At 45.9% G+C, this 26,990-nt stretch overlaps 1 protein-coding gene across 1 annotated transcript in view; it reads left to right on the top strand.

Moving 5' to 3' along the window:
• Positions 1–26,990, top strand: part of myo6a (myosin VIa) — a 112,022-nt gene that overhangs the window by 60,861 nt on the left and 24,171 nt on the right. The window contains exons 16-25 of the mRNA XM_056404565.1: positions 251–378; positions 2,022–2,117; positions 2,572–2,742; positions 7,989–8,027; positions 8,326–8,419; positions 13,571–13,701; positions 13,795–13,872; positions 15,149–15,278; positions 20,701–20,791; positions 25,328–25,478. Of these exons, the coding sequence (XP_056260540.1) occupies positions 251–378; positions 2,022–2,117; positions 2,572–2,742; positions 7,989–8,027; positions 8,326–8,419; positions 13,571–13,701; positions 13,795–13,872; positions 15,149–15,278; positions 20,701–20,791; positions 25,328–25,478 (1,109 nt within the window). The remainder of the gene's footprint in view (positions 1–250; positions 379–2,021; positions 2,118–2,571; positions 2,743–7,988; positions 8,028–8,325; positions 8,420–13,570; positions 13,702–13,794; positions 13,873–15,148; positions 15,279–20,700; positions 20,792–25,327; positions 25,479–26,990) is intronic.

Genomic DNA, 26,990 nt, shown 5'->3' with positions numbered 1-26,990 from the left:
TCCCGTCACCTTTTGAGTCACACCAGGTCAAGGAGAAGCTGTTATGATCTCCGCGCCTCTTCCCGTTCGATTAAACTTTAATTTAGATTTTTAATCATCTACATCGCCCCTCCAAGATTTAATTTGTGGCGCCGCCCGCTTGGCCCTCAGGTGGTCTGCAGCAGCTTCATTAACGGCGCAGAGAGAGGCGTCGTTGCTTTTTTCTTTTTTTCTTCCTCACTCGTATCTAACCCCATGACTCTGTCCACAGACCTGGTGGAGGCCAAGCTGGTCGGCATCCTGGACATCCTGGACGAAGAGAACCGACTACCTCAGCCCAGCGACCAGCACTTCACCGACACCGTGCACAGCAAACACAAGGACCACTTCCGGCTGACGGTGAGTCACTGACACAGAGAGGAGGAGGATCTTCCTTTAAAGTTCATGGGAGAACATTTAAAATCGGATCATCGGAGCATAATGACCAGTTTCATATTTAATAGAGGTTGAGATCTTCTGCTTTCCTTCTTAATGATGAGACACAAGAACAAGTGAATAAAAGGCGATAAAAATGAGAGATATCGGCGCTCGCAGGCTCGGCGCCATAAAAACTCAAAGCTGTCTCACCAGATGTTTTTGTTCTGCACTTTCGAACAACTAAAAGACTTTTCCTGATTCATATGCTGCAGAAATGTCACACATATAAGCTGCTGCAAGGCCACCAGGTGCTTTAAACACCAATGCAAGACCTTTAAAGTCACCTGGCAGAGCGCTGACCATCAAGGCCGAGTCCTCGTCACAGCAGCACAGGGTTGAATCCAGCTCAGGCCCTTCGCTTCATGCCCCGTCTCTCCTCACTAAGTTTCCTGTCTCATAATATACGTCATAATAAAAAGAAAACTATAAAAAAGATAGAATGTGTTTTCTCTCTGCACAATTTCCTTCAGCACATTCAGTCGCTAAATGACTTTTTTTGTGGCTGAGCGGATAGGAGAACATCACATCATCTCTTCTCTGTGTGTCGCTCAGACTGAGGGAAACAGCTGCACTCATGTTTCTCAGCTGATAAAAGCAGATGTGGCAACACACACACCTCGTGAGCCCTGATGTTTAATTCAGAGGCAAAAGAAGACGCAGGGACGTGTCGCCTGTTGAAGCGTCGGAGCCTCAGATTTCTTTCTTTTTTTACATTTTTAAAATCATATAATAAATCACGAGACAAAAATGATTTTAAAACTTATATAAAAGATATAAAATTTGCTTTTAAGGAGGAAATTTTAACCAATTAAGAATGAAGTTTCCACACATTGACTCCTGTATCTGACCCTGTGACGCTAACTCTGATCTTTGTCCATTAACCTGCAGATTATTTCACAGATTAATCATTAATCTGCAGTCCACATGTCATATTCACTATAAAACAAACACAAACTGTAAATCCTTATGTTTCAGAACCAGAAAGTATTTCATTTTCTTTGCTTGAAAAAAAACTGAAAAGAAGAATCGATCCAATATTCTTTATTTGTTTGGACTGACTGATGGAAATCTCAGCAGCTGAACTGTAGGTTGTAGTTTGTGATATTTTACAGACTTTTCTTTATTTTAAAATGACAGTAAATTAAAGAAATGTCACCCACAGTCTCTCAGCTCATGTTTTATTCAGACTCTCCGTGAACAGATGTTGTAGTAAAGGCGGTGTAAGTCTGATAATCGGACTCATATTCGGGACAGTACAGTAGGTTTCAGTAAAGAATAACGCGGCACCTCAGGGTGATGTCGTGTAGCTGACAGTTAAATTACTGAACGTCGACTCTTAATCTTCATTTCCAGCTGAGACTGATTGACAGGAGCGGGAATTAGAAATGGAAAAAAGTGTAAGGAACTGTGCTGAGTCTAAGTGTTTTATTGTGTGCGTGTGTGTGTGTGTGTGTGTGTGTGTGTGTGTGTGTGTGTGTGTGTGTGTGTGTGTGTGTGTGTGTGTGTGTGTGTGTGTGTGTGTGTGTGTGTGTGTGTGTGTGTGTGTGTGTGTGTGTTCCCCTCAGGTACCCAGGAAATCAAAGCTGGCCGTGCACAGGAACGTGAGGGACGACGAAGGATTCATTGTCAGACACTTCGCCGGAGCCGTGTGCTACGAGACGGTGCGTTCACAGACGCCGCTCCGCTCTGTTTCCTGGAGCCATATTTGAAATTAACGTCACATGAAATTATTTAATTCTTTTTCTTTGATCACTGGACTGTGGAAACGTTCCTGACCCGAGCTGTTAAACACGAAAAACCGGTCACCGTTTAAATTAGATTAGATTCTAAAAAAAAAAAAAAGAATAGACCTGGGAGTTTTTAAATTATCCATGAAATGTACAAGAAGCTGTTGATTCTCCGTCTCGTGTCAAACAGCCTGAAAGTTTTATGTAACATCTATATTCTGCTTTGGAAACTGCTCTTCACCTGAACCGTGAGCAGCAGCAAAACTAAATCTGAAATAATAATAATAGGTTTTTGAATTCAACATCAGCTGCTCTCAGGTAAAAACAACAAACAACAACAGGTCAGAATGTGTTTCTTAAGTCTCTTTGAAAATGTCCTTTTCTCCAGACCAAGTTCGTGGAGAAGAACAACGACGCCCTGCACATGTCTCTGGAGTGTCTCATCAGCGAGTCCAAGGATCGATTCATCCGCGAGCTCTTCGAAAACTCCAACAACAGCAAAGACGTCAAGCAGAAGGCGGGAAAACTCAGCTTCATCAGCGTCGGCAACAAGTTTAAGGTGAGAGGAATGAGGCTTTAAACTGGTGAGATCGTCATTAATAAGATCAGAAACCGGTGATGACATCTGTGTCTTGTACTGTGAGCGTCTGATCTGAAAGGTCCCTGTGCAGCTTCCCTGCAAACAAACAGTCGTGCATCGTTTACACCCGTGTTTACACCCGTGTTTACACCCTGTTTACACCCCTGTTTACACCCGTGTTTACACTCGTGTATACACCCGTGTTTAAACCCGTGTTTACACCCGTGTTTACGCCCGTGTTTACGCCCGTGTTTAAACCCGTGTTTACGCCCGTGTTTACGCCCGTGTTTACGCCCGTGTTTACGCCCGTGTTTACGCCCGTGTTTACGCCCGTGTTTACGCCCCTGTGTTTAAACCCGTGTTTACGCCCGTGTTTACGCCCGTGTATACGCCCGTGTTTACGCCCGTGTTTACGCCCGTGTTTACGCCCGTGTTTACGCCCGTGTTTAAACCCGTGTTTACGCCCGTGTTTACGCCCGTGTTTACGCCCGTGTTTACGCCCGTGTTTACGCCCGTGTTTAAACCCGTGTTTACGCCCGTGTTTACGCCCGTGTTTACGCCCGTGTTTACGCCCGTGTTTACACCCGTGTATACACCCGTGTTTACACCCGTGTTTACACCCGTGTATACACCCGTGTTTACACCCTGTTTACACCCTGTTTACACCCGTGTTTAAACCCGTGTTTACACCCCTGTTTACACCCGTGTATACACCCGTGTATACACCCGTGTATACACCCGTGTTTACACCCCTGTTTACACCCCTGTTTACACCCGTGTATACACCCGTGTATACACCCGTGTTTACACCCGTGTTTACACCCGTGTTTACACCCGTGTTTACACCCGTGTTTACACCCGTGTTTAAACCCGTGTTTACACCCGTGTTTACACTGCAGGCAGTCCTCTTCTTCTTCTCTGCTTGTGCTGACACATTGCTGGAAGAGGTTCAGCAGCTCCACTTGGTCTCTTCAATCTTCATCTGTAATCTGAGTTCCTTCATTTCTCATTCTGATGTCTCCTAATCACCTGATAGGGATCTTAGTGTTACCAGAAAATCATCGTTAAACGGAGACAAATGAGCGCTCCTGTCTTTATCCACCTGCCTCCACGTTTTCAATTAGTTTATAGTCATTTGATTACAGACACATTTATGTAGGAATATTGCCCCGTATGTTTGCACGATATAAACTAAAATAAACAATCCTCATTGTACTAAAGTGATGCAAACTCGTGCAGTTCATCAACCCTCCAAAACCAGTGGACACGCAGGGAACCAGGGCTGTTTTCAGGGTCTCTGAGGGTCTCGGGATCCCAGGGCGTGTTCGTCCGAGCTGCTCATGCAGCCTTAAACGTACTTGAACGTCTGCACTGAAACGAAATTACAAGTGGCATCTATTTATTTTTTCAATCAGAAACTTGGGATCAAACTTAGTGCAACAGCCCGTCAGTCAGAGCGAGCCAGACACGTTCAGAGGCGCTGGAGCAGAAAATGACCTACATGACTTTTGAAGAGAGAAGTTGTTTTTGTGATGTGCAGAAATGTTCAGCTGGTTGATAAGTATTGCTGCTGTCGCTTCATGCTCAGCTGGTACAAGTTTGACATGTATTGGTTGATCATAAGGTTTCCATCCGGGTCTCACGAGGGCCCATAATGTGCTTGTGATTGGGACATCTGTATAAAATATAAAAATCTGGTTTCATACGTTTATTTTCAAAAGTGCAAGAGAAGCAAAAACAGTCTGAACTTCTGACTGGAGCAGAGCAGCATCCTTAAGGAACCTTAATAACAGCTGCACAATGACGATATATAACATCAAAACACCCACGACGACTCTTTTCTATTGGTTACTGATGCACCACGTTCGTGTCCGGTCACGTTTATTTACACAGCCTCACCTGACAACACCAGTGCTGCACAGAACCACATCAATCCAGACTGAGGAAATAAGATCTGAATAAAAGACAGAAAAAACAAAAAGCACACATCAATCAACCGCTAGTGGAGTCAAACGCCGAGGAATAAAAGTGCGGCTGAGTCTTCAGTAAAGCTTGAGGTTTTAAGGCCGTTGTTGTGCAGATTGCAACACAATGCCGCCGCCTTTCACACGTCCATATTCACGTCCCAGCCTTTCATCCAGGTTCCTACTGTTCATCTCTTTCTGCTGCTTCCTGGACACAGACGCAACTTTCTTTCAACATTCTTCAGAAATCTTCAGAAATCTTTAGAGAATAATTTCACCGTCTGTTTAATGATGTCACAAGATCAAGGTCTCTTCCTGCGTCATTTCTCTCTGTCTGAACCTCATGTTATTATTAAAACTCTTATCCAGTCAGTGATTTGAGTTTTCAGCAGCAGCAGAATATTAAAGTGCTGCGGCTCAGAGACTCGCTGACCGGCTGTGCATGAGGAATGATGTGGAGTTGTGTTGCAGTGTGGATCCTGTCAAAGTCCGAGGTACGAAACATTTAGTGATCAATAAAAGTTCATTCACAAACACTGATGCTATCGGTTGAAATATTGTCTCTGGTGTCGTCCAGAGCTCGTCTCTGTGTGGAGGTCTCACTACCTGTGAGCTCTGGCACCTGCAGTCTTTTCCTAAAGCTCATCTCTCCGGATCTCCTCCTCCTCTGCCCCCGGAGCGGGAAATGAATCAGTGAGTAGAGCTGATGGGACTAACGGAGGGAAACCGAGAGCCGGGGACGGCCTGTATGTTCATCATCACGCAGGCGCTTCATCACGACAACAGCGACCTTTTTCTGCAGCTCATCTTGGCCTGACTGATAATTCAATCCAATTCAGCCTGGATTTGAAAAGTGAAAACCGTCTTTGAATTACTGCACGGCGCCTTCTGAATTATAACGCCGTCATACATCACCTGACCGGGTCACCTTTCTGACACGTTTGCGATCGATGGTCACGACACATGAGCAGCGCTGATGGGAAACGCTAGAGGATGTAAATGATGCGTTAACGTCCGAGGCTTTATTTATATACGACGCTTCATACACGGAGCGGCGTGGAGGCGAAGGGGACAGGTGCATCCAGGTGCATCCAGGTGCATCCAGGTGCATCCAGGTGCATCCAGGTGCTCTGAGACAAAGGGTTTTAGTATTATTGTAGCTCGAGCCGATGATTAACAGTCGGCAGCAGCTGGAGGAGTCACGGCTCTTTAGCTGGAGTGTAACTTACACTGCAAATAAAAATCCAGTTCGAAATCATAGAAAAACAGATGCTCCTTATAAAAACAGAAGAAAGTTTTCTCCACCATCACAGTGATCCAGTCTGATAGTGTTTAAGTCTGCGGACGCTTTGGAAACTGGGATGAACAGCAATTTAATTTAGCTAAAATAACTACAGATGAGAAACTGAGCTCTTCAGAGCAGAAGATTATCCCCATAATAAAAGTGAGACAAAGAGGAATAGAAGGAGCGATGAAATCAGTTCATATCAACTGCAAACACTCTTTTAAAATGTATTAAATCCACACTGCAACAACAGTTTCATGTTCTGGAGCAGCAGCAGCTCCTTCATCACACTTCACAGTGTTTCGGTCAGAACAGGATCCGTCAGAGTCAAGTCAGAGATCTCGTCCCTGATTGGTTCACATTTATTTACACTGACATACATTTACTTTCCCATGAAGCAGATGCTCGTCATGCGCTTCCAGGGATGTGGTGAAGTTACAGTCCTCGTTCGTTGGGTGATTGATGATTCACCAATAATGAAAGCGGCCCGTTGATTATTAAAACTTATTTTGTAACGGTCTTTGTTTCGCTTGTAATAATTCATGATGTGAAAAGAAATACAGGAAAATTAAAATTAAAAAAAAGCTTATTCTGAGAAACTTACAAAGACAAAAACCTTATTATAAACCCCACCCGGCCGGGACACCGAGCTAGTTAAAACAAATGCTTTGAATTAAAACTTCAGCCGTTGAACAAAGATGTTGATGATGCAAATTTTCTCAAAAGTTTTTCTTATCAGAAGCTCGACCAGCTCTGCTGCTGGTGTCACCAGCGATGTGAAGAATTAATCCGTCTCCACCTGAAGTCAGAGGCGTCTCTGCGAATGCAAACCAAACTGAGGCTTTTCTTTTCACAACCTTATCAGGGGAGAATGCTTCCTCTCTCTCTCTCTCTCTCTCTCTCTCTCTCTCTCTCTCTCTCTCTCTCTCTCTCTCTCTCTCTCTCTCTCTCTCACCTCGCTCGTCCACCTCAGCCACAAACTGTGAGGCTCAACACTTTGGGATGAAGCGTTCCCACGTGCTCCAGACAGTGATGCAGTGCCTCGTTCTGGACCGCAGCGCCGGGCTCCGGGTGAAGTTATGGATCATCACAGATCAGGAGATTTCCTCCTCACCTTCATCATGAATGTGTTCGACATATCTGATCTGCAGCTGAGAGCAAACCCTGGACTACCCCAGAGAGAAGAGATGGTTATCTAGTGCAGCTTCCTTCTTCTCTGAGTTCCTGAGCAAATAAACAAAGGTGTAAATGCTTAATGCAGTGTGGAGTATTTGCCTTAAAATCACCTAAAATATAATGGAAACGATACAAAAGCGATAACACCTACTTTAACCTCTCTGCAGTGACGTCCCCGTTAAAATAAGAATCCATTTTAAAACTTTAGCTCTACGTGGCCACGCCCCAGAATATCTCCGGTCGAGCCCTTAGGTCCTGCACCCCAGGTCCTCTAAACAAACCATGAAGGCGCTTTAAGACGCGTGTTGATCACTTCCTGTGGACTCTTTTAAAGAGCAACTACCAACCGTCTGTTCAGACAGATGTTTAGGTAACGTGGTATTTTATGCCTTTAACTTGTGTCCTGCGTCTGTTTCTCCCCTTTCTATATTTGATCTGATGTTTTTCCCTTTTGATTTTATTTGATGTGTTGTGATTTTAATTGAAGCATTTAGTGACCAGTGAAAAAAGTTCACATAGCTCCGTAGCACGAAACAGGATCTTTACATCAGACAAATACGTGGAGGAAGTTTGACTGTTTGGTGTGTAAATTATTATGTACAGAAACATAATTCATTTGCAAGTATCTATAATGCAGATGTATGTTTTTTTTTTTTTATATGAATTTGAAAGATATATTTTTGGTATAACTCATGACTTTTGGTGAATATTTACTTCCAGCCATTTGAGCCCAAACTGCAGTTCGTCTTTCTTTGCTCACACTGAAATGTTTCTTCCTCTCCTGTCTTTTTTTTCTGCAGACTCAGCTGAATATTCTCCTGGAGAAGCTCCGCAGCACGGTCAGTGTTCCTTCTTCTTCTTCTTCTTCTTCTGCCCTTACACGGCGCCGGTTTCATGTTGCGGGCCTCGGAGCTGCAGTAAAGCTCGGCCGTGCTGTGATGCAGCGCCGTGTCATGTCATGAGAGACGAACAGCTGCAGGTTCTGTCTCCCATGAGACGCACAGAGCATCGCGTCCTGAGTCAGAAAGTGTTGGATGTCATGAATTTGTGATGCGCTCTGAGGCTCCCGCTGTTTCTGTCTCTGTGTGTCTCTGTGCTCTTGTTTACGTCTCTTTTCTCTCTGCGTCTCTGCTGCAGGGCTCCAGTTTCATTCGCTGCATCAAGCCAAACCTGAAGATGATCAGCCACCAGTTTGAAGGCGCTCAGATCCTCTCCCAGCTGCAGTGCTCCGGTCAGTAAAAGTTTCTGTGAACCGTGGTTCGTTTAAGGCCGCAGCCGAGAGGAGAGGCGTCTTTCTAACTCAGCTGGTCTGAGCTCTTGAACAAGTAGTCCCGCTGGTCGGTCATCCTGTCTGCTTGAGTGAACGGCACAATTAGAGCGGCACAATTAATCGAAATGATATCGAAATCTCAATACGGCCAAGTGCAATATCCGAATCACAGGAGCTGCAATTTGTTTTTGATAAAGGTAAACGGTGTCACAACAGACCTTTTTATAAATGTAATATAAATGCGTAGTGGTGCTACAGAGGCCTACAAATCTTATCTGTCAAAATAATCGCAATATGATTTTTCTTTTCTCCATCCATCCAGCAGCTGAAGTGTTTGTGCGCCTGTTACTGATTTTTAATCGAATCAAAAAAACACCTCGAAGTTGACGTCTCTTTTCTCATCTTCCTGTTCAGCATGTTGTAAACATCCGTCAGCAGAGCAGCTTCTTCATCCTGGTTCGGAAACAAAAAGCAGCACAAAAGCCAATAAATACAAAAATGTCAACAAACCTTTTTAATAAACAGAAAGATGAAAAAACAAACAAGGACAAACAGAGGGAGACAAACGCTTCAGCGCTGACTCATCATTCAAAACATCTACGTCCAACAAAGACGTCTATTTTCTGAAATGTGCTGCGGGAAAAATCCAAGTTTGATTCCAACAAAGAAAACAAACCCATTTTTGTCTTTAATAGACGGCTGCCTCATCTTAACAAATAAATGAATTCAACAGTCTTTTGATTGATCAATACAATAAACCAATTCAACATAAAGTTGATAAAAGACGATGTAAATGACATAAATGTATTTTACATTTCATATGCAAAGTTTCAGATAAAAGGAGATTCGGTGAAATGAATAGAACATTTACATTTAGATAAAATAATTCATTGTTCAATGGATTTTCTTTAAAGGTCGAATATTTTACACTGTTCCTGTGTGATGATCCATAAGAAGATATTTTTGTGGTTTTAAGAACCAAAAACCATCTCACCTCCTCTCTCTGGCTTCTTACTGGAGCTCTACCAGGTCGGTGAGCCAATCAGAGGAGAGGAGCCTCTCTTCTGATTGGCTGACTGTTTTCCACTTAATATCAAATAAAATATAGCAGATATACAGCAGATTTCAGGTAAAAACACTCAGAGAAACCAAATCCTGCAAGGTTTGGATGGTGGGTCCAGGTGGGCGGGGCTTGGTGACTGCTTTGTTGTGACATCACAAAGTTCCAGAAGTCCTGACGGCTGGTTTTAAGGCTCAGTTTCTGAATACAGGCTGTGTGCATTTCTCTGTGGACTGAGGCTTTGATACTTTCACAGTATTAATATAGAAGCTAGAGCTGATCTATAATCACACTACACATGGACACAGACCTTTACACTGGAGGAGCTTTAATTAGATATTGCTTATTCTTCTGTATTTTCTGTGTTGTCCTTTTCAAGTTTGTATTCCTAAAACACCCACAACCAATCAGTCACGCACAAATAGACAAAATTAACATTTTAAAGGTTGTCCATGTCGTTTGTTAATGGTGTTTGGTTCTTAAAACCGCAAATATATCTTCTTATGGATCGACACTTCAAATCAAACAGGAGAAGTGTAACGTATGGCCCTTTAAGTTAATTAAAATCTTAAAATCCTGAAAAGTCTTAAAAAGCAATTAACTGAGTTTCCTCAGAAAACGTCTTGAATTGAATTTACAGAAGTCTTGAATGTTCCTGCTGTTGGCAGTAATGTTAGAAAATCTCCTTTCAGTCAAACACTGTCGCTGCTGCAGCAGCTGGAGGATCGTTGTCTCATTATAGGCCAGTGTTGCTTTCTAACATTTTAACTTCAGCGAACTAGAATAAATTAATCATTTTTTAAATTGGTTTCATCCATCAATTTTATGCCGTTTATCCTGGGCTATGTGGCGTGAATTTAATTAACGATATGATTAGGGAGTTATTGTTATTTACTGCTGGGACGTAATTGTAGACATACTGTCCCATCATATGTTCGCACTTCGGATGAAAAAAGAAGGTGTTTGGTGTATTAACGAGGTCCGTTGGTGAACTCTGCAGAAACCGTGATAACCTGACAACATGTTTCCTCTCCGCCGCCTTTATTTCCTCTGTTCTCTGGTGTAGAACTCAATTTCTGTGTCCTGATCCTGCTCTGTGACTTTGACACCAATGTCTTTAACTCGTTCTGTTCCCCAAACCAAACCAAAAAAAAAGCCTAGAAGTGATACTCCCCCTTCCTCCCCTCAGGTTTGGAGGAAAAGAAATTATGAGCTCTGGTTTAATATCCTCCCGTTTTGCTTTCAGCCACACAAACTCGACGATGCCCTGTTCTGATACTGCAGCAAGCTCTTTATCAGCGTTATTGGACTGGGAATGGAAACGGTGATAGTTTGGAATAGATTGGGGGGGGGGGGGGCGGCTCTGTGTGCCAGCGTGGTGTGGTTAGGTCCAAAATGTGATGTTCAGCAACCGAACAGAACTTTTCCATTATGGTTTGCACTCCTGCAAACGAGATGTAGATTTTATCGTAGCCTGAGACAAAGCGGGTTTTTCTCCCACAGCAGCCTGGAGCAGAAAGCCCGGAGGGGCTCAGGCAGCTTCAGGAGATCAGTGACACAGTGATGCTGTGTAACACTGTATAAGTTACAGGCAGGACTTAATAACCAGCGATGATTTCACAGGGAGCCAGTGGAGGGAGACTAACACCTGGTTAAAATGCTCAGGATCTCCGGTTCACGTCACTTGGTTTGAATAAATTTCTGGCTTTTTTCAAACACAACCATGGATCTGGTTTAAGTGTCTCATCCCCGAAAAGGCTCCAAGGTGAGCATACACACACTTTTTATAAATTGCCTTCATGTAATTGTGGAGGCTGAGATCTCAATTAAGGATGACCTTTTTTTCCTCTTTTTTTTTTGTACCATTTCCTTTGGGAAACTGAGCAGGAGTTCTACAATCCGAGGTCTGATGTGAATTATGTGCAGCTCGCGGCTCACAATCAGGGTTCCACTTTATCTTAGGAAGCTTGTGTTATCATGGGTGTCACACTGAGAAAGTTATTCAGTGGAATGAAATGCTTTCCTCTCTATCGGCATCACATACTGTAATTTCAGCTGCGACGTGGCTCTGAATGTCAGTGTTGGTCTGTTGGTCCGACACACAGCTGCTAAATGCTGAAACAGTCACTGAATATCCACAATAATTGTCTTACGTGTCCTGAAGTAAAGACGTGAGCTGAAGCGATAAACACGTCCTGAGCTAGTGTGCTAGTTCAGTGCTAACACATGATTTACCATTAACATGCTAACAGAAATTAGCATAATTTCAATCAACATTAAACCAAAGCATATTAAAATACTTGCAAACATTTATTTCCCTGGTTTTGTGTAAAACAAACTGAATCGAAACTAAAAACTAAATAAAAAAATTTAAAAATGGATTAAAAATACAACCACTAGATGGAGACATTGGTCACAAACAGTGGGACTTTATGTAATTTCATTTAGCGTTAACTTGTCACAGAACAATTAACATTTTCCTGTTCTTACAAATAGAAACTTGAACTCTTAAGTAATAAAAAAAAAAAAAAACCCATATTACTGTTGATATTGTTAATTGCTAATAAATTGTTAGTTACTATAGTTACTAACATGTTACTATACTGTATAATATATAGTATTTACTGTGTTACTCTAACAGAGATGCAGTAGCTGTATTTATTAGTTTGGAAATGTTCTTTACATTATATTTTCTGTTCTGAAGTAACTTAAAGACAAACACAAACTCCTGCAGAGACGGTTCGTCTGCACTGAACAGCAGTTAGAAGCATCTGCCACGAAAGAGCTCGGAAAATTAGCTCTTTGATATGAGCTTTGAAAGCAAAGCGAGGCGACTAACAATGTTTCAAAGAGGCCAAATCATCAGCGTTTATAGGGGGGCCTGAATAAACACCTTCATTTAATATGTCGGGGGAAACAGTCTGCGGAGTCGTGACGACGTAAACACACACAGACTGCGACTCACAACAAAGGGAAGAGGGTCACAGAGTTGAACGTACACAGGGCCGACAAACGCTGCTAACTGGCACGCAGCCTAATGTGAGTCAGCCTTTGAGTGGCGTCCTGCTGCTTCGATTTACTTATTTCAAAGTTAAAGTCCTTTTCATGAGGTGCATTTTTCGATCTACAGCGTTTATGATCACGTTGAGCTCTCTTTATCAAAAACCTGCAGGTGTGAAGAGACACTTTTATACTTCACTTAAAGCAATGTATGTTTTTAGACAGTGTGGCTTTACAAGTGAAAATGTGGGTTGGTCTAACCACCACAGATCTCAACAATCACCAGAAGAATTGCCAGATCAGGATGAACCCTGATGATTTAAGCTTTTCCTGTAGCGCCACCATTTGGTCAAATTTTGTTTTCTTTATGTAAAATACCTCAAGAACTGGTGGATGTGTCACCATGAAGCGTGGTTCAGATATCCAGGTCATTTGGTGCAAAGATTCACGGTCCCCGGACGATGCATCCTAAAGACGTTGATGATCGTCTGACTTCCTGTGGCGCCACCAGCAGGATGACATGTGGGTTGTGGTTGTGGGTTGTCAGATGTCTTGACGGCTACTGGAAGGATTGCTTCACACATTCATGCTCCCCTCAGGAAGAACTTTAATAACTCTCATTACTTTTCTTCTAGCGCCACCATCAGGTCAAAGTACTAATGAATTTTGAAAATACTAAGTGAATACTTTTTCTTTTAGTGCTGATTAGCAAACATTAGCTGGCTAAATGCTAAACAGACAGCTGCTGTAGGCTCTTATTCCTGTTCTGTGTATTTCTCATTAAGAAAACATTAAATATTAAATCTTTGCTAAATACAAACAGCAGTGTAAGAACTTTTAACGGTTGGTTAAAATAGGAGCAATCTGATCAGTGAACAAGGACAGGAGGTTACAAATCTGACCACACCAAGATGCTTTCCTTTCAACACCAAAATAAGTTTTGCAGCTGCTGGTTTGTTCTTTAACTCTAGAAATAAAAAGAGGATTTTTCACCTTCATGTTAAATATCGTACTAATAATCCTCTCTGTGTGACCCTTCCCTGTTTCCGTAGGTATGGTGTCAGTGCTGGACCTGATGCAGGGCGGCTTCCCCTCCAGAGCTCCCTTCCACGAACTCTACAACATGTACCAGAAGTACATGCCTCCCAAACTCACCCGCCTCGACCCGCGCCTCTTCTGCAAGGTCGGCCCTCCGAGCGCCGCGGTTTCCGTTATCATCATTTTACCCGCAGCTACAGTTTCATGTTTATCAATGTCCTGCGTGTTTGTGTTTCAGGCTTTATTCAAAGCTCTGGGACTGAATGAGAACGACTACAAGTTCGGTCTGACCAGAGTGTTTTTCCGGCCCGGGAAGGTGAGACTTTCTGAAAACCTGCTCTGCTCCCCAGGTGCACCGGCTAATATAAGTATTGTTCCCCTGAAGAAAGACAATAGAGTCGGAGGGAAAGCGCATTAGTCATTTTGGCTGCTGAGGTGAGGTGAGATGAGGTTTTTGAGCGAGCCAGAGCCAACAGAATGGGGGGGGGGTTATTTCTCCTGCAGATGAATAATTCATCACATTTGGGATTGACATGTGGTTTCCACGGGGGGGGGGGGCTTGTGAGAGTGCACACTGTGCTTGACAAACTGTAACTCTGACACTGTAGATTTAGCTGCAAGGAATAAATAAATACTGGTGTCCTCTGTTGGCCGGACTGGGAAGCTTTCATTACTCCTCACGTCCCTGTGGAAGTGTCCGCCGTCACAAGGCGCACGTAAATAATTGTTTGAGTTTTGGAGCTGAAGAAGATTATTGGACTTTCCAGCTTTAGCGACCTTTAATAGCAGAAAAGTACATTTTGGTCTTTAGCTAATGCGTCATAAATGGATTTTTTTATGTGCATTCTGAGGCGAAGCTTCATCCCGGCGATCCTCTGAAAGAGTGAAGAATCACAGGCTTTGGAAATCCACAATTCGAGGGCCAACCATGTGGCAGCGCTGCACTCACAAGCTACTCAGAAATCAAACGTGAAAAAGTGACAATGATGAAACATGAGTGTGCAGAAAGGGAAAATGTGAGTTCAGGAGCTTCCTCCTTTATGAAGGCAGCAGCAGAGTCTGAGGGTTTGACAGTCGGCGGTTTCCAGAGGACACAACAGGTTTCACAGCACAGCTCTCGGCTTTCAGATCAACTTTACTGAGTGTTAGAAAGAATCCAGCAGCAGCGCTGTGACCCAGCACTCTGCTATTAAATATTCATGGATGAAGAAGAGGATTGACGGGAGCAGGAATAAATATACACCTTTGTGCTGCTGGTCAGGCGCTGGTGAAATATGAAATGGGTTTTCACAGACGACAGATGTTCATCTGTGTTGCTGTGAAAGTAGCTGAATATGGAAGAAAGTGGAGCATCAGGTTGAGGAGAACTACTTTATGGCAGTGTAGGATCTTTTTCATTAATTTGTATTTAATTAACTGGATTAGCCAAGAACTGATTATCCAGGTAACGTGTATATATATCGAAACATACAGTAATATCATGATGCAAAATTACATATTTTAAGGACTGAAATAAATTCAACTGAACTGAACTTGATCTGCGACTGTTGAGGTTGTAAAATCACAGATTCTGACCCTGAATCTCCGTCCAGTTCGCAGAGTTTGACCAGATCATGAAGTCGGACCCGGACCACCTGGCGGAGCTGGTGAAGAAGGTCAACAAGTGGCTGATCCACAGCCGCTGGAAGAAGGTCCAGTGGTGCGCTCTGTCCGTCATCAAACGTAAGCGGCGCCCGTGCTGGTCCACGGAGACTGGTCACAGGTTTTCAAATAGAGCTGAGAATAGTGACGTGTTAATGACGGAGGAGGAGCTGTACTTCACTTGAGTATTATTCTTTTACCTCACGACACTTAAAAGACAAATATTGTATTTCTGACTCCACTACATACAAACACTACAACTTTCCCTCGTACTGGCGTCATTTTTGACCGTCTCTGCACGACGCCGACCGAGTCATGATAATAATAAAGCGTTTCAGAGAGACAGTGGATCCTTCCCTGCTCCAAAAGGTTTGTTTAGCTGATAGTGAGAGTCACCTGTTGAAATGAATTAGTTAAATTGTTAATTAGCTGAACAGGCATCACTTCCCCAGGTGGGTGGTGTCTGATGTTCTAACTTAGACGTTACATGGAGAGTGAAGCAGCTGTTACTTTCATACCTGGATGAAGGTTTTCTTCAGTTGAAGCTTTGAGCAGCTGAGACTGTTTCTCCTCCTGCCATGAATAAACCAGCCAACAGAATAACTGACAGACTGGGACGTGGAGAGTTCAGGGTCAGAGGAAATAAACCTTACAATACAAACTATTGACAATTATACACTACCCTGTCATGTCTTGTAAACTCTCGTATATGTGAGATCTGATGCAAAGAGAAGCAACAGCAGCAGCTGCTGCCATCAGCTCGTCAAACAACAGAATGAAAATTGAGCAATAAAATGTTTGGAGGGGCAGAATCACGTTGGAAGCTTCAACATCACAGCGAACCATCGGAGAAAAATGATGAAGTTGGAGACAAGCACCGAGGAAAGAGATGCAAACACTGTTGGAGGCGACGCCGCAGGAACACTGAGCTCAGACAAAGCTGCCCTCATCTCCAAGTGGAAAAGAGTAACAATGAGGAGCAGTTTGCTATCGGCAGGAATTCACTGCTGTGGTGTCAGTGGTGGAGAAAAAACTAAAAACTAAACATCAGTTCAGAGCCTTTTAGTAAAAGTGAGGAAACTGTAAATCGGGGTTTTCTTCAGTGTGATGTAGTGGAGGCAAAGAGAGCACTGCAGGTCAGACACCTGACCCCGTATCTGACCCCGCTGAAGTCCACCTGAACCTGATGCTGCCGCTTTTAGACTCCACCCTGAGCCGAGAGCGAAGCTACAGAGCTCTGTACAGACGCCATCACCTCGCTCCCGAAGAGCAGTAACACAGTAATCACAATAGCATGAATTAAAGCATTTCTGCTGCTGCTGCTGCTGCTGCTGCTGCAAAAAGATCTTCTCACGCTTTTAATTTGTAGACAAAATCGCTAATGAGGAAGTGATTCTGTGGGTAACTGTTGCTGCTACGATGGAGAGCTATTGGTAGATTCTCTGTTTGAACATTATGGTTAAATGTGGGACTGTCGGTCTGATACTGTAAGATTAAAAACAAAAGAGATTATCTGGCGACCTCTGACCTACACTGTGTCTCTTCCTGCTGGTGACACATGACACACTTAGAACGTATAACCAGCCCTACAATGAAGACATGGTTGTTTGTAGTTTAATCAGCCGCCATGACGTGGACGATCACTCGCACGAATCTAAATCCTCCGTCGTTCATCCACTGTAATTGTTTTGCTTTCTCTCCGCTGCTCTGCCCGTCACACTCCTTCGCTCTCACTGCACCTCCTGCTCATCGCTGCCTCTTCTCAGACACGTCGGTTGAAGTCCCGTCATGCAAACAAGAGACAGATCAGTATGCACAGATGGCTCGCAAAAAAATACCCAGGGGCCTCGTGGACGGAGCAGAGCAAAACAGCAAAACAAACCGCGGGCGGCCGAGACAGACCGCTGTTAATGACGGGAGGCCGAGCTCCTGGAGGAGCGGCTTCTATCTGTCCGCTGTCTTGTGTTTATCAGCGTCTGAGGAGAGCTGGTGTCACTCACTGTCTCATAACACCCTCTCTCTTTGAGTCTCGCTCCATCTGTCTCCATCACTCTCTCTCCAGTAGTTTCTCTATTCGATCCTTTATCTCTCTCTCTCTCTCTCTCTCTCTCTCTCTCTCTCTCTCTCTCTCTCTCTCTCTCTCTCTCTCTCCTGCGAGTTGTTCTTGTTATTGATCCAATTGAAAAGGAGCTCTCATTGGCTGGAACCGGACAGAGGCAAGTGTTGCCGAAGTATATCATCATATCCCCATAAAGATTAAATGAATGTGTCCAGACAACAGAGGAGTGTAAAGTTACAGCAGTTAGAAAACGAGCGTTTTAAAGCACCTGCTGCCCAGTAAAAACCAGTGGGTGCGCCCCGTTCACCAAACGCAAAGTGTGCAGACGTTAAATATTCTGAGGTCATAACAAGATTAAAATGAATTTAGCAGCAAGCAGCGGCGTTATCGATCTCCGTCTCTATTTATCTTTCACCCTTCATCTCTGCAGCTCTCCATCTTTTCTCTCTCTCTCTCTCTCTCTGTAATTTTCTCCCATCGGCTCCATCCAGCTCTTCTTCATTGACAGGACGGACACAGAAACGTGTTGCCAAAGACTCGGAGAGGGATGAAATCGAATCATAAACAACGCACGCTTTGTGAAGAGATTCTGCCGACGTAACAGAACGTAAACCACATCAGCGTATCAAAAGTAATTCACTACAAATTAAATCTGCGGGCGAGAATACAGAACATCCAGCGGGATGACTGGACGGTTTTTTAAAATGAGAAAGTTTGTAAACTTATCGAGCGGTTTGTTCGTTTTAGAGACAGAAACTGGCGCCCTCTCCCCAGCAGCCGGGCCCAGCACCCACGGGACCTGGTCTGGCCTGACTAAGACTGGATATTGAACCCACATACAGACCGATCTGTGTCATCCCCCTGAACCCACTGATGCTCCTGAAAGGGAAAAACAAACTTAGAAAGCAAAAAGACACAGGGGGAAGTCCACGGACGGGATGTGGCACAACAAAATCCAATTCTAGGAACTCAAGAAGTGAAAAGCCTTCAAAAAACATGAGACAAGGTCAACACCTAGTCTTCGTCCGGAGCCGCCTGTGGTTCAAATCCCGATTCCTTAACTGACGTCGTCTGAAGCTGTATTCACTGTGACGTGATCACTCTCTTATTCAGTCTCTCGCTCAGAGCACAGCCTCCATCTGGATCCACAACAGTTCAGTCTTTATTTACTTCAGCTCCAGAACGTCACAGACTTTTATTCGAGGCAGGTCTTCATGTCTCACTCCCTCTGTTTGATACGTAGAGTTGGTCAAAGTCGTTAGTACGAAGCCTCGTTAGCGACGACTTCCCTCTGTCCTGCTCTCTCTGCTCGCTGTGTCTTATGTTCAGTTATTCCTCTGCCTCCTTCAGTAATGATTATACATGTAATGAAAGTCGTTTATTTGCTGTAACGGAGGCGAGGCTCAGTGTAGTGGAAGTGCTCCTCTTCTTCCCTGCAGTTCCCGAGCAGCCGGTCCCAGCTGCTGCGATCCTCAGGTTAAATCAACACCAGAGGACGGATTCATACTTTCCTTTACCGAAGACGTTCGTTAAAATTTGCCCCACATCTGGACGGAGAGCAGCCGGTGCAGAGCCGTCAGCGGAGTCGGGGTTTAAACTCTTATTTGCTCTATTATCTCCAGCTCCGTTATTTCATCGCAGATCCGATTCTGTCGCCAACCTGAAACCCTCCTCTTTGAAAATGTGCCGCGTTATTTAAATGATGTTTCATCCGACTTCTCACCCTGTGTTCAGTCCGATACTCATCATACGAACTCCTCAGAACTCAGACTGTAGAGGTTGTGATTACAGAAAATTAACCAGTCTCTCTCTCCTCTCCTCTCCTCTCTCCTCTCCTCTCCTCTCTCCTCTCTCCTCTCCTCTCTCCTCTCTCCTCTCTCTCCTCTCTCCTCTCCTCTCCTCTCCTCTCCTCTCTCCTCTCCTCTCCTCTCTCCTCTCTCTCCTCTCTCCTCTCTCCTCTCCTCCTCTCTCTCCTCTCTCCTCTCCTCTCTCCTCTCTCCTCTCCTCTCCTCTCCTCTCTCCTCTCCTCCTCTCTCCTCTCCTCTCCTCTCTCCTCTCTCCTCTCCTCTCTCCTCTCCTCTCCTCTCCTCCTCTCCTCTCTCTCTCCTCTCCTCTCCTCTCCTCTCTCCTCTCCTCTCCTCTCCTCTCTCCTCTCTCCTCTCTCCTCTCCTCTCCTCTCTCCTCTCTCCTCTCTCCTCTCCTCTCTCCTCTCCTCTCCTCTCTCCTCTCCTCTCCTCTCTCCTCTCCTCTCCTCTCTCCTCTCTCCTCTCTCCTCTCTCCTCTCCTCTCCTCTCTCCTCTCTCCTCTCTCCTCTCTCCTCTCTCCTCTCCTCTCCTCTCTCCTCTCTCCTCTCCTCTCCTCTCTCCTCTCTCCTCCTCTCCTCCTCCTCTCCTCTCCTCTCTCCTCTCCTCTCCTCTCTCCTCTCCTCTCCTCTCCTCTCCTCTCTCCTCTCTCCTCTCTCCTCTCTCCTCTCCTCTCCTCTCTCCTCTCTCCTCTCCTCTCCTCCTCTCTCCTTCCTCTCCTCTCCTCTCTCTCCTCCTCTCTCCTCTCTCCTCTCTCCTCTCTCCTCTCTCCTCTCTCCTCTCCTCTCTTCCTCTCTCCTCTCCTCTCTCCTCTCCTCTCTCCTCTCCTCTCCTCCTCCTCTCTCCTCTCTCCTCTCTCCTCTCCCCTCTCTCTCTCCTCTCTCCTCTCCTCTCCTCTCTCCCTCTCTCCTTCCTCTCCTCTCCTCTCCTCTCCTCTCTCCTTCCTCTCCTCCTCTCCTCTCTCCTTCCTCTCCTCTCCTCTCTCCTTCCTCTCTCCTCTCCTCCTCTCTCCTCTCTCTCCTTCCTCTCTCCTTCCTCTCCTCTCCTCTCCTCCTCCTCCTCTCTCCTTCCTCTCTCCTCCTCTCTCTCCTCTCCTCTCTCCTCTCTCCTCTCCTCTCCTCCTCTCTCCTCTCCTCTCTCCTCTCCTCTCTCCTCTCCTCTCTCCTCTCCTCTCTCCTCTCCTCTCCTCTCCTCTCTCTCTCCTCTCCTCTCCTCTCCTCTCTCCTCTCTCCTCTCTCTCTTCCTCTCTCCTCTCTCCTCTCTCCTCTCCTCTCTCCCTCTCCTCTCTCCTCTCCTCTCTCCTCTCCTCTCCTCTCCTCTCCTCTCCTCTCCTCTCCCCTCTCTCCTCTCTCCTCTCCTCTCCTTCTCCTCTCCTCTCCTCTCCTCTCTCTCCTCCTCTCTCCTCTCCTCTCTCCTCTCCCCCTCCTCTCTCCTCTCTCCTCTCCTCTCTCCCTCCCCTCTCTCTCCTCTCTCTCTCCTCTCTCTCCTCTCTCCTCTCCTCTCTCCCTCTCTCCTCTCTCTCCTCTCTCTCCTCTCTCCTCTCCTCTCTCCTCTCCTCTCTCCTCTCCTCTCTCCTCTCTCCTCTCCTCTCTCTCCTCTCTCCTCTCCTCTCTCCTCTCCCCTCTCTCCTCTCTCCTCACAGTGAAGAACAAGATCTTGTACCGGACCAGCGCCTGTATCAAGATGCAGAAGACCGTTCGGATGTGGCTCTGCAAGAAGAAGCACAAGCCGAGGTGGGAGGCCTTTCTTTCTTTATCTTTCCTTCTCCTCCTTCTCTCCGTCCTTGCAGCCAGTTTTCTCTCCTCTTCCTCCATCTGCTCTTTCTCTTTCTTCACTCCTCCTTTCCCCTGCACCTCCTCCTTTTCACTGTTTCCTCCTCTCCTCCTCCTCTTTCTCACCCCCTCCCCTCTCAACTCTCTCCTCCATTTTTTTACCTCTCCATTTTCCTGCCCTCCACTTGTGCAGCTCATTTTTTTCTTTTCCTTTCTCCCTCTCCATCATCATGTCGTGTCCTCTGCTCGAGTCCACTCTCACCCCCCCTCGATTCACACTTATCTCCATCCTTTCTCCTTCTGTTCCTCCTTCCTTCCCCCTTCCTACTCTGCTCTCATTATCGCTTCTCCTCACCTTCCCTCCTTTTCATCCTTCCTTCCCTTCCTCATTACATTCATTTCCTTCTTCTTCCCTCCTACCTCACTCCCTCGTCCTCATCTTTCTCCTCCTCCTCCTCCTCCTCCTCCTCCTCCTCCTCCTCCTCTTCTCCATTATCTGCCACTTTCACAGCTCAGCAGTGTCAGTCTGCCTGACACACACACACACACACACACACACACACACACACACACGCACACACACACACACACACACAAACACGCTGCCTCGGAGACAGTCGCCCTGGCGACACGTGCAGCTCTGCTTATTGCCTCCGATCTTTGATGATAAACAGCAGAGGCCCCGGGGGAGGCAGGTGGGAGAGAAGTGTTTCTCCCTCTCTGTAGGGGATTTTAGTCTGATCTGGCAACCTGCTGGTCCATGCTAACAGGCTGTGGGATTGTGTTTGGGCGAGCTGCTGATGAGGTGGAGAGTGTGATTACGGGGTGTCGGCGGTGTGTTAATGACTCGGGCAGAGTTGGGGGGGGGGGGGGGGGGGGGGGGGGGGTGAGATTTAGTGGAACGGGCGGGGTGGGGGGGGAAACATGAAAGAGACACAGAGAAAAACAAAGGAGGGACAAGTCACAAGTGAGTCTCATGTCTCGGCTCGTAGCTGCAGAGACAGGCGCGACCTTCAGGGAGGGAGCGGCCAAATGACTTGCAGCAAATGGTCAGGCCGCCCCGGGGTCGAGCCGGGGTCGCACCACTCTTGGCATTTGAGCCGGTGTGGTTTGCGCCCTGACCGTCGCCACCATCAGCTCGACCCACTCCGGTTTTTACAATGTCGTTTTTAACCATTCGGCTTTTGAAGACGTCAAATTAAAAGATTTAAAGTCCAGGTGGAAAGTCAAAGTCGAGTCTTTTTGTGTCTCCAGTGTAAATACTGCGACGTGTGCACGATGGATACGTTTATTTTCTACCCTTCTTTTGTTCTTTAAAAACTGTAATTGCAGACATTTGATATGAATAAACGGAGGTGGAGGTAATAACTGTGTAAAATGTGTAAGTACACAGACACACAGCTCCCAGTTGCATTGCTCTGTGCGTTCTCTGCAGAAGAGGGATTACTGTGGTTGTTGCATTGTTCGCCTCTCACAGATTTCTTTTCTTACGTCGCAATTACCGTTTTCTGTCCTCCATCTGATTATTGGTTTCAGGCCACGGAACAAGAGAGAACCTGTTTAAAGCGGCCACATCAATTTCAGCTCCTCTCTCCTCTCCTCTCTCCTCTCCTCTCTCCTCTCCTCTCTCCTCTCCTCTCTCCTCTCCTCTCTCCTCTCCTCTCTCCTCTCCCCTCTCTCCTCTCTCACAGTGAAGAACAAGATCTTGTACCGGACCAGCGCCTGTATCAAGATGCAGAAGACCGTTCGGATGTGGCTCTGCAAGAAGAAGCACAAGCCGAGGTGGGAGGCCTTTCTTTCTTTATCTTTCCTTCTCCTCCTTCTCTCCGTCCTTGCAGCCAGTTTTCTCTCCTCTTCCTCCATCTGCTCTTTCTCTTTCTTCACTCCTCCTTTCCCCTGCACCTCCTCCTTTTCACTGTTTCCTCCTCTCCTCCTCCTCTTTCTCACCCCCTCCCCTCTCAACTCTCTCCTCCATTTTTTTACCTCTCCATTTTCCTGCCCTCCACTTGTGCAGCTCATTTTTTCTTTTCCTTTCTCCCTCTCCATCATCATGTCGTGTCCTCTGCTCGAGTCCACTCTCACCCCCCCTCGATTCACACTTATCTCCATCCTTTCTCCTTCTGTTCCTCCTTCCTTCCCCCTTCCTACTCTGCTCTCATTATCGCTTCTCCTCACCTTCCCTCCTTTTCATCCTTCCTTCCCTTCCTCATTACATTCATTTCCTTCTTCTTCCCTCCTACCTCACTCCCTCGTCCTCATCTTTCTCCTCCTCCTCCTCCTCCTCCTCCTCCTCCTCCTCCTCTTCTCCATTATCTGCCACTTTCACAGCTCAGCAGTGTCAGTCTGCCTGACACACACACACACACACACACACACACACACACGCTGCCTCGGAGACAGTCGCCCTGGCGACACGTGCAGCTCTGCTTATTGCCTCCGATCTTTGATGATAAACAGCAGAGGCCCCGGGGGAGGCAGGTGGGAGAGAAGTGTTTCTCCCTCTCTGTAGGGGATTTTAGTCTGATCTGGCAACCTGCTGGTCCATGCTAACAGGCTGTGGGATTGTGTTTGGGCGAGCTGCTGATGAGGTGGAGAGTGTGATTACGGGGTGTCGGCGGTGTGTTAATGACTCGGGCAGAGTTGGGGGGGGGGGGGGGGGGGGGGGGTTGAGATTTAGTGGAACGGCGTGGGGGGGGGGACATGAAAGAGACACAGAGAAAAACAAAGGAGGGACAAGTCACAAGTGAGTCTCATGTCTCGGCTCGTAGCTGCAGAGACAGGCGCGACCTTCAGGGAGGGAGCGGCCAAATGACTTGCAGCAAATGGTCAGGCCGCCCCGGGGTCGAGCCGGGGTCGAGCCGGGGTCGCACCACTCGGGGCATTTGAGCCGGTGTGGTTTGCGCCCTGACCGTCGCCACCATCAGCTCGACCCACTCCGGTTTTTACAATGTCGTTTTTAACCATTCGGCTTTTGAAGACGTCAAATTAAAAGATTTAAAGTCCAGGTGGAAAGTCAAAGTCGAGTCTTTTTGTGTCTCCAGTGTAAATACTGCGACGTGTGCACGATGGATACGTTTATTTTCTACCCTTCTTTTGTTCTTTAAAAACTGTAATTGCAGACATTTGATATGAATAAACGGAGGTGGAGGTAATAACTGTGTAAAATGTGTAAGTACACAGACACACAGCTCCCAGTTGCATTGCTCTGTGCGTTCTCTGCAGAAGAGGGATTACTGTGGTTGTTGCATTGTTCGCCTCTCACAGATTTCTTTTCTTACGTCGCAATTACCGTTTTCTGTCCTCCATCTGATTATTGGTTTCAGGCCACGGAACGAAGAGAGAACCTGTTTAAAGCGGCCACATCAATTTCAGCTGCCAGTACAGTCTCTGCTACAACGCTTACACACCGTCAAGACAAACACACACACGCGAGGACAAAACAGCTGAGTAAACAAGAACAAACAGCACAATTACAGAGCTAACGAGGCTGATAGGAAGTGACTGTACACGAGCCTCGCCCGTGATTTGAGCCTCTCCTGACAGAAAACAGAAAACATTACAAACAACACCGTAAAAGGTGAAGATGCCGATCTCATCGTCCATTACACCAGGAGTCAGCCGGACAGACGTGAGTCTTTGGAAACTTTCAGATCTGGACCAGAATTCAGAATAACGCTCCTCCCTTTTACTTCCTGGCTCCTCAGCAACAGTAAACTGTTACTCAGCCTGTGAAAAAAACCGACCCGGTCATCAGGGTCATCTCAGTTTGGACTTGGAGATAAATGTGTAACAGGAAGTTTAGGATTTTGGGTTCTTTACGTAACCCGTTTGGTTCCGCTCAGATGAACTCGTCTGGGCTGTGAAAGCTCCGGAGTCCGGTCTGGACTAAACAACTGGTCCGAGTTTTGATCTTCCTCCAATCCGATTCAGAACTGACATATCGTGAGTGAAACGCTCTCGCAGTTCTACAGGATTACAGGAACAGCACCGAGCTGATCTGCGCTGGACTTGGCTGAGGGAGGGGTCGCGGGTCGGAGATGAACCCATTACATTTTGGGTCAGATCCGAATAATGTCCAAATGTTTTTGAAGTGTTTTCTCTGGTGTCTGGTTTGTGTTGTTGGACACTGGCCTTCACGGCTTTTCTAATTTCTTGGTGTTTCTTCATGATTCGTGTTTTACAGACTTCGGTTTATTTGTAAAATGAACAGGAACCGGACCAGAACTAAAACCCAACAATGTGTCTCTTTGTTCCTCGGTTTGGAACGAGTGAATTAAAGGTTTAAAACTCGTACTAACACTCAGGACGTCTCGGCCTCTGCTGTAACTCTGAACAAAAGTTTCTTTAAATTTACAGATTCACACTTTGTAGAATATTAAACTGCTGAAATTCACCTCGAACCTCGAAGCCACATCGATGTTTTCACCAACCGTTTCCTGTGTGTGTGTGTGTGTGTGTGTGTGTGTGTGTGTGTGTGTGTGTGTGTGTGTGGTTTAGGATCGACGGGTTGGTAAAGGTGCGTAACCTGAAGAAGAGGATGGATCGCTTCAACGAGGTGGTGGCCGGGCTGAAGGAGGGCAAACAGGAGATGAGCAAGCAGGTGCAGGAGCTGGAGGCCGCCATCGACACGCTGATGGTCAAAATCAAGGTACGTGAGACGCACGGTCTGATCTACAGCGCAGCTCACCTGGCCTCATACATGCTCGTAAAGCCTGAACTCTCCCACGTCCTGCAGTGAAATCCTTCTGTTCTGCTGACACATACATATGAAAAGTTTTTGTTTGAGAAAATGGACATCAACCAGTTCGACAGACGTGCCGCCGACTCTTGAACATGATGGACAGCACGAAATGAAAGCTCTCTCCGCTGCAGTGTGACGGACAGGTGGGGCCTTAAGCCTCCGGCTCGACGAAATGAGAAGAGATTTGCGTCCAGGCCTGATGGTTTATGAACCAAATATATATATTTAAAGTTTTCATGTGGATAGAGGAAGACATTGTCAGATTTAAGACGTGTCATTATGAGCAGTTTGAATCAGATATTTATCCTGAGTGATGGAGTTTCAGGACTATTTGCTGTTGAACAGGATTAAGTTGTTTGCTCTGTCTTTTTCTATGAATGTCATGAATCTTAAATGATTCTTTTTGTTTGATTTTTCAGACTTTAACATTCATCTACTCTGTACCTTTTTATTTATTTATTATTGTTGTTGAGTTTGAAGCGGAGAGGAGTTGAGGTTTGACGGGTGCTCACTGCAGAGAGTGTGGGAGGGGCTCTGAGCGCGACGCTCCTGTCACATCCGACCCCACCCTGCAGGTTTTTGTAGTAGAGTAACTGGCAGTCGGAGGAGAAAAAAGGTTGCCGTGACAGCAGATGCGTATGAATATTCATCAACGCGCTTCCTGGGTCGGGTTTTACACTGCCGCCCTGTCAGCCGTCAGAACGCGCCGCGTCGACACCCGCACATACAGTGACGGTGAACTGTGAGATTCCTGATGCGCTCTGAGGAGGTTTTAGATGTTGTAGTCTGACGCTTCAGTTTCTTTCTGACGTCCCCCGTCACAGAGAGACGCAGGAAGGGTGTATGTTCGTAGGCCAACCAGGAAGTTAGCGTTAACAGAAACTCCTGTATTTCAGGCTGTGACTTTAGTCTGAAGCAGTTTCCACAGAAAAAGATGCTGAAGAAGATCTGGACATGTAGATATGTAGAATAAGCCTCAACATTAGGTGGTTGCCATGTGGTTGCCATGTTACTGGATACAGTGTCTGTCCATCCATCCATCCATCCATCCATCCATTCATCTTCAGACCTTCCTTGCCTGAAACAAAATTCATAAATCACTGACAGGAACATTTTCTTTTTATTGCTGCAGAAATCAAAATGAATATTAAATAAAAAGTCAGTCTTACCTTCATTTCCAGCGTCTGAGACTAAAACTAAACACCATTCTGAGTGTGAATCATCTGAGTGTTTCAAGGATTCATCGAGCAGTTTCATGGAAAATTAGCTCCTTTAAAACATCATAATCTCTGCAACAAAATTGTGATTGATGAACATTATCATCAATCCCAAACCATTAGCGTTAATCTGCTGCCATGGCAACCTGACTTTGTGCTCGGGGACGCTGACGAACGCAAGCTGTTGACACGAAGCTGGAAA

Source organism: Seriola aureovittata, chromosome 19 (genome assembly GCF_021018895.1).
Source record: "Seriola aureovittata isolate HTS-2021-v1 ecotype China chromosome 19, ASM2101889v1, whole genome shotgun sequence".
NCBI classification, from domain to species: domain Eukaryota; kingdom Metazoa; phylum Chordata; class Actinopteri; order Carangiformes; family Carangidae; genus Seriola; species Seriola aureovittata.
The sequence above is the reverse complement of the archived record's forward strand: the minus strand, read 5'-3'. Positions and strand labels throughout refer to the sequence as shown.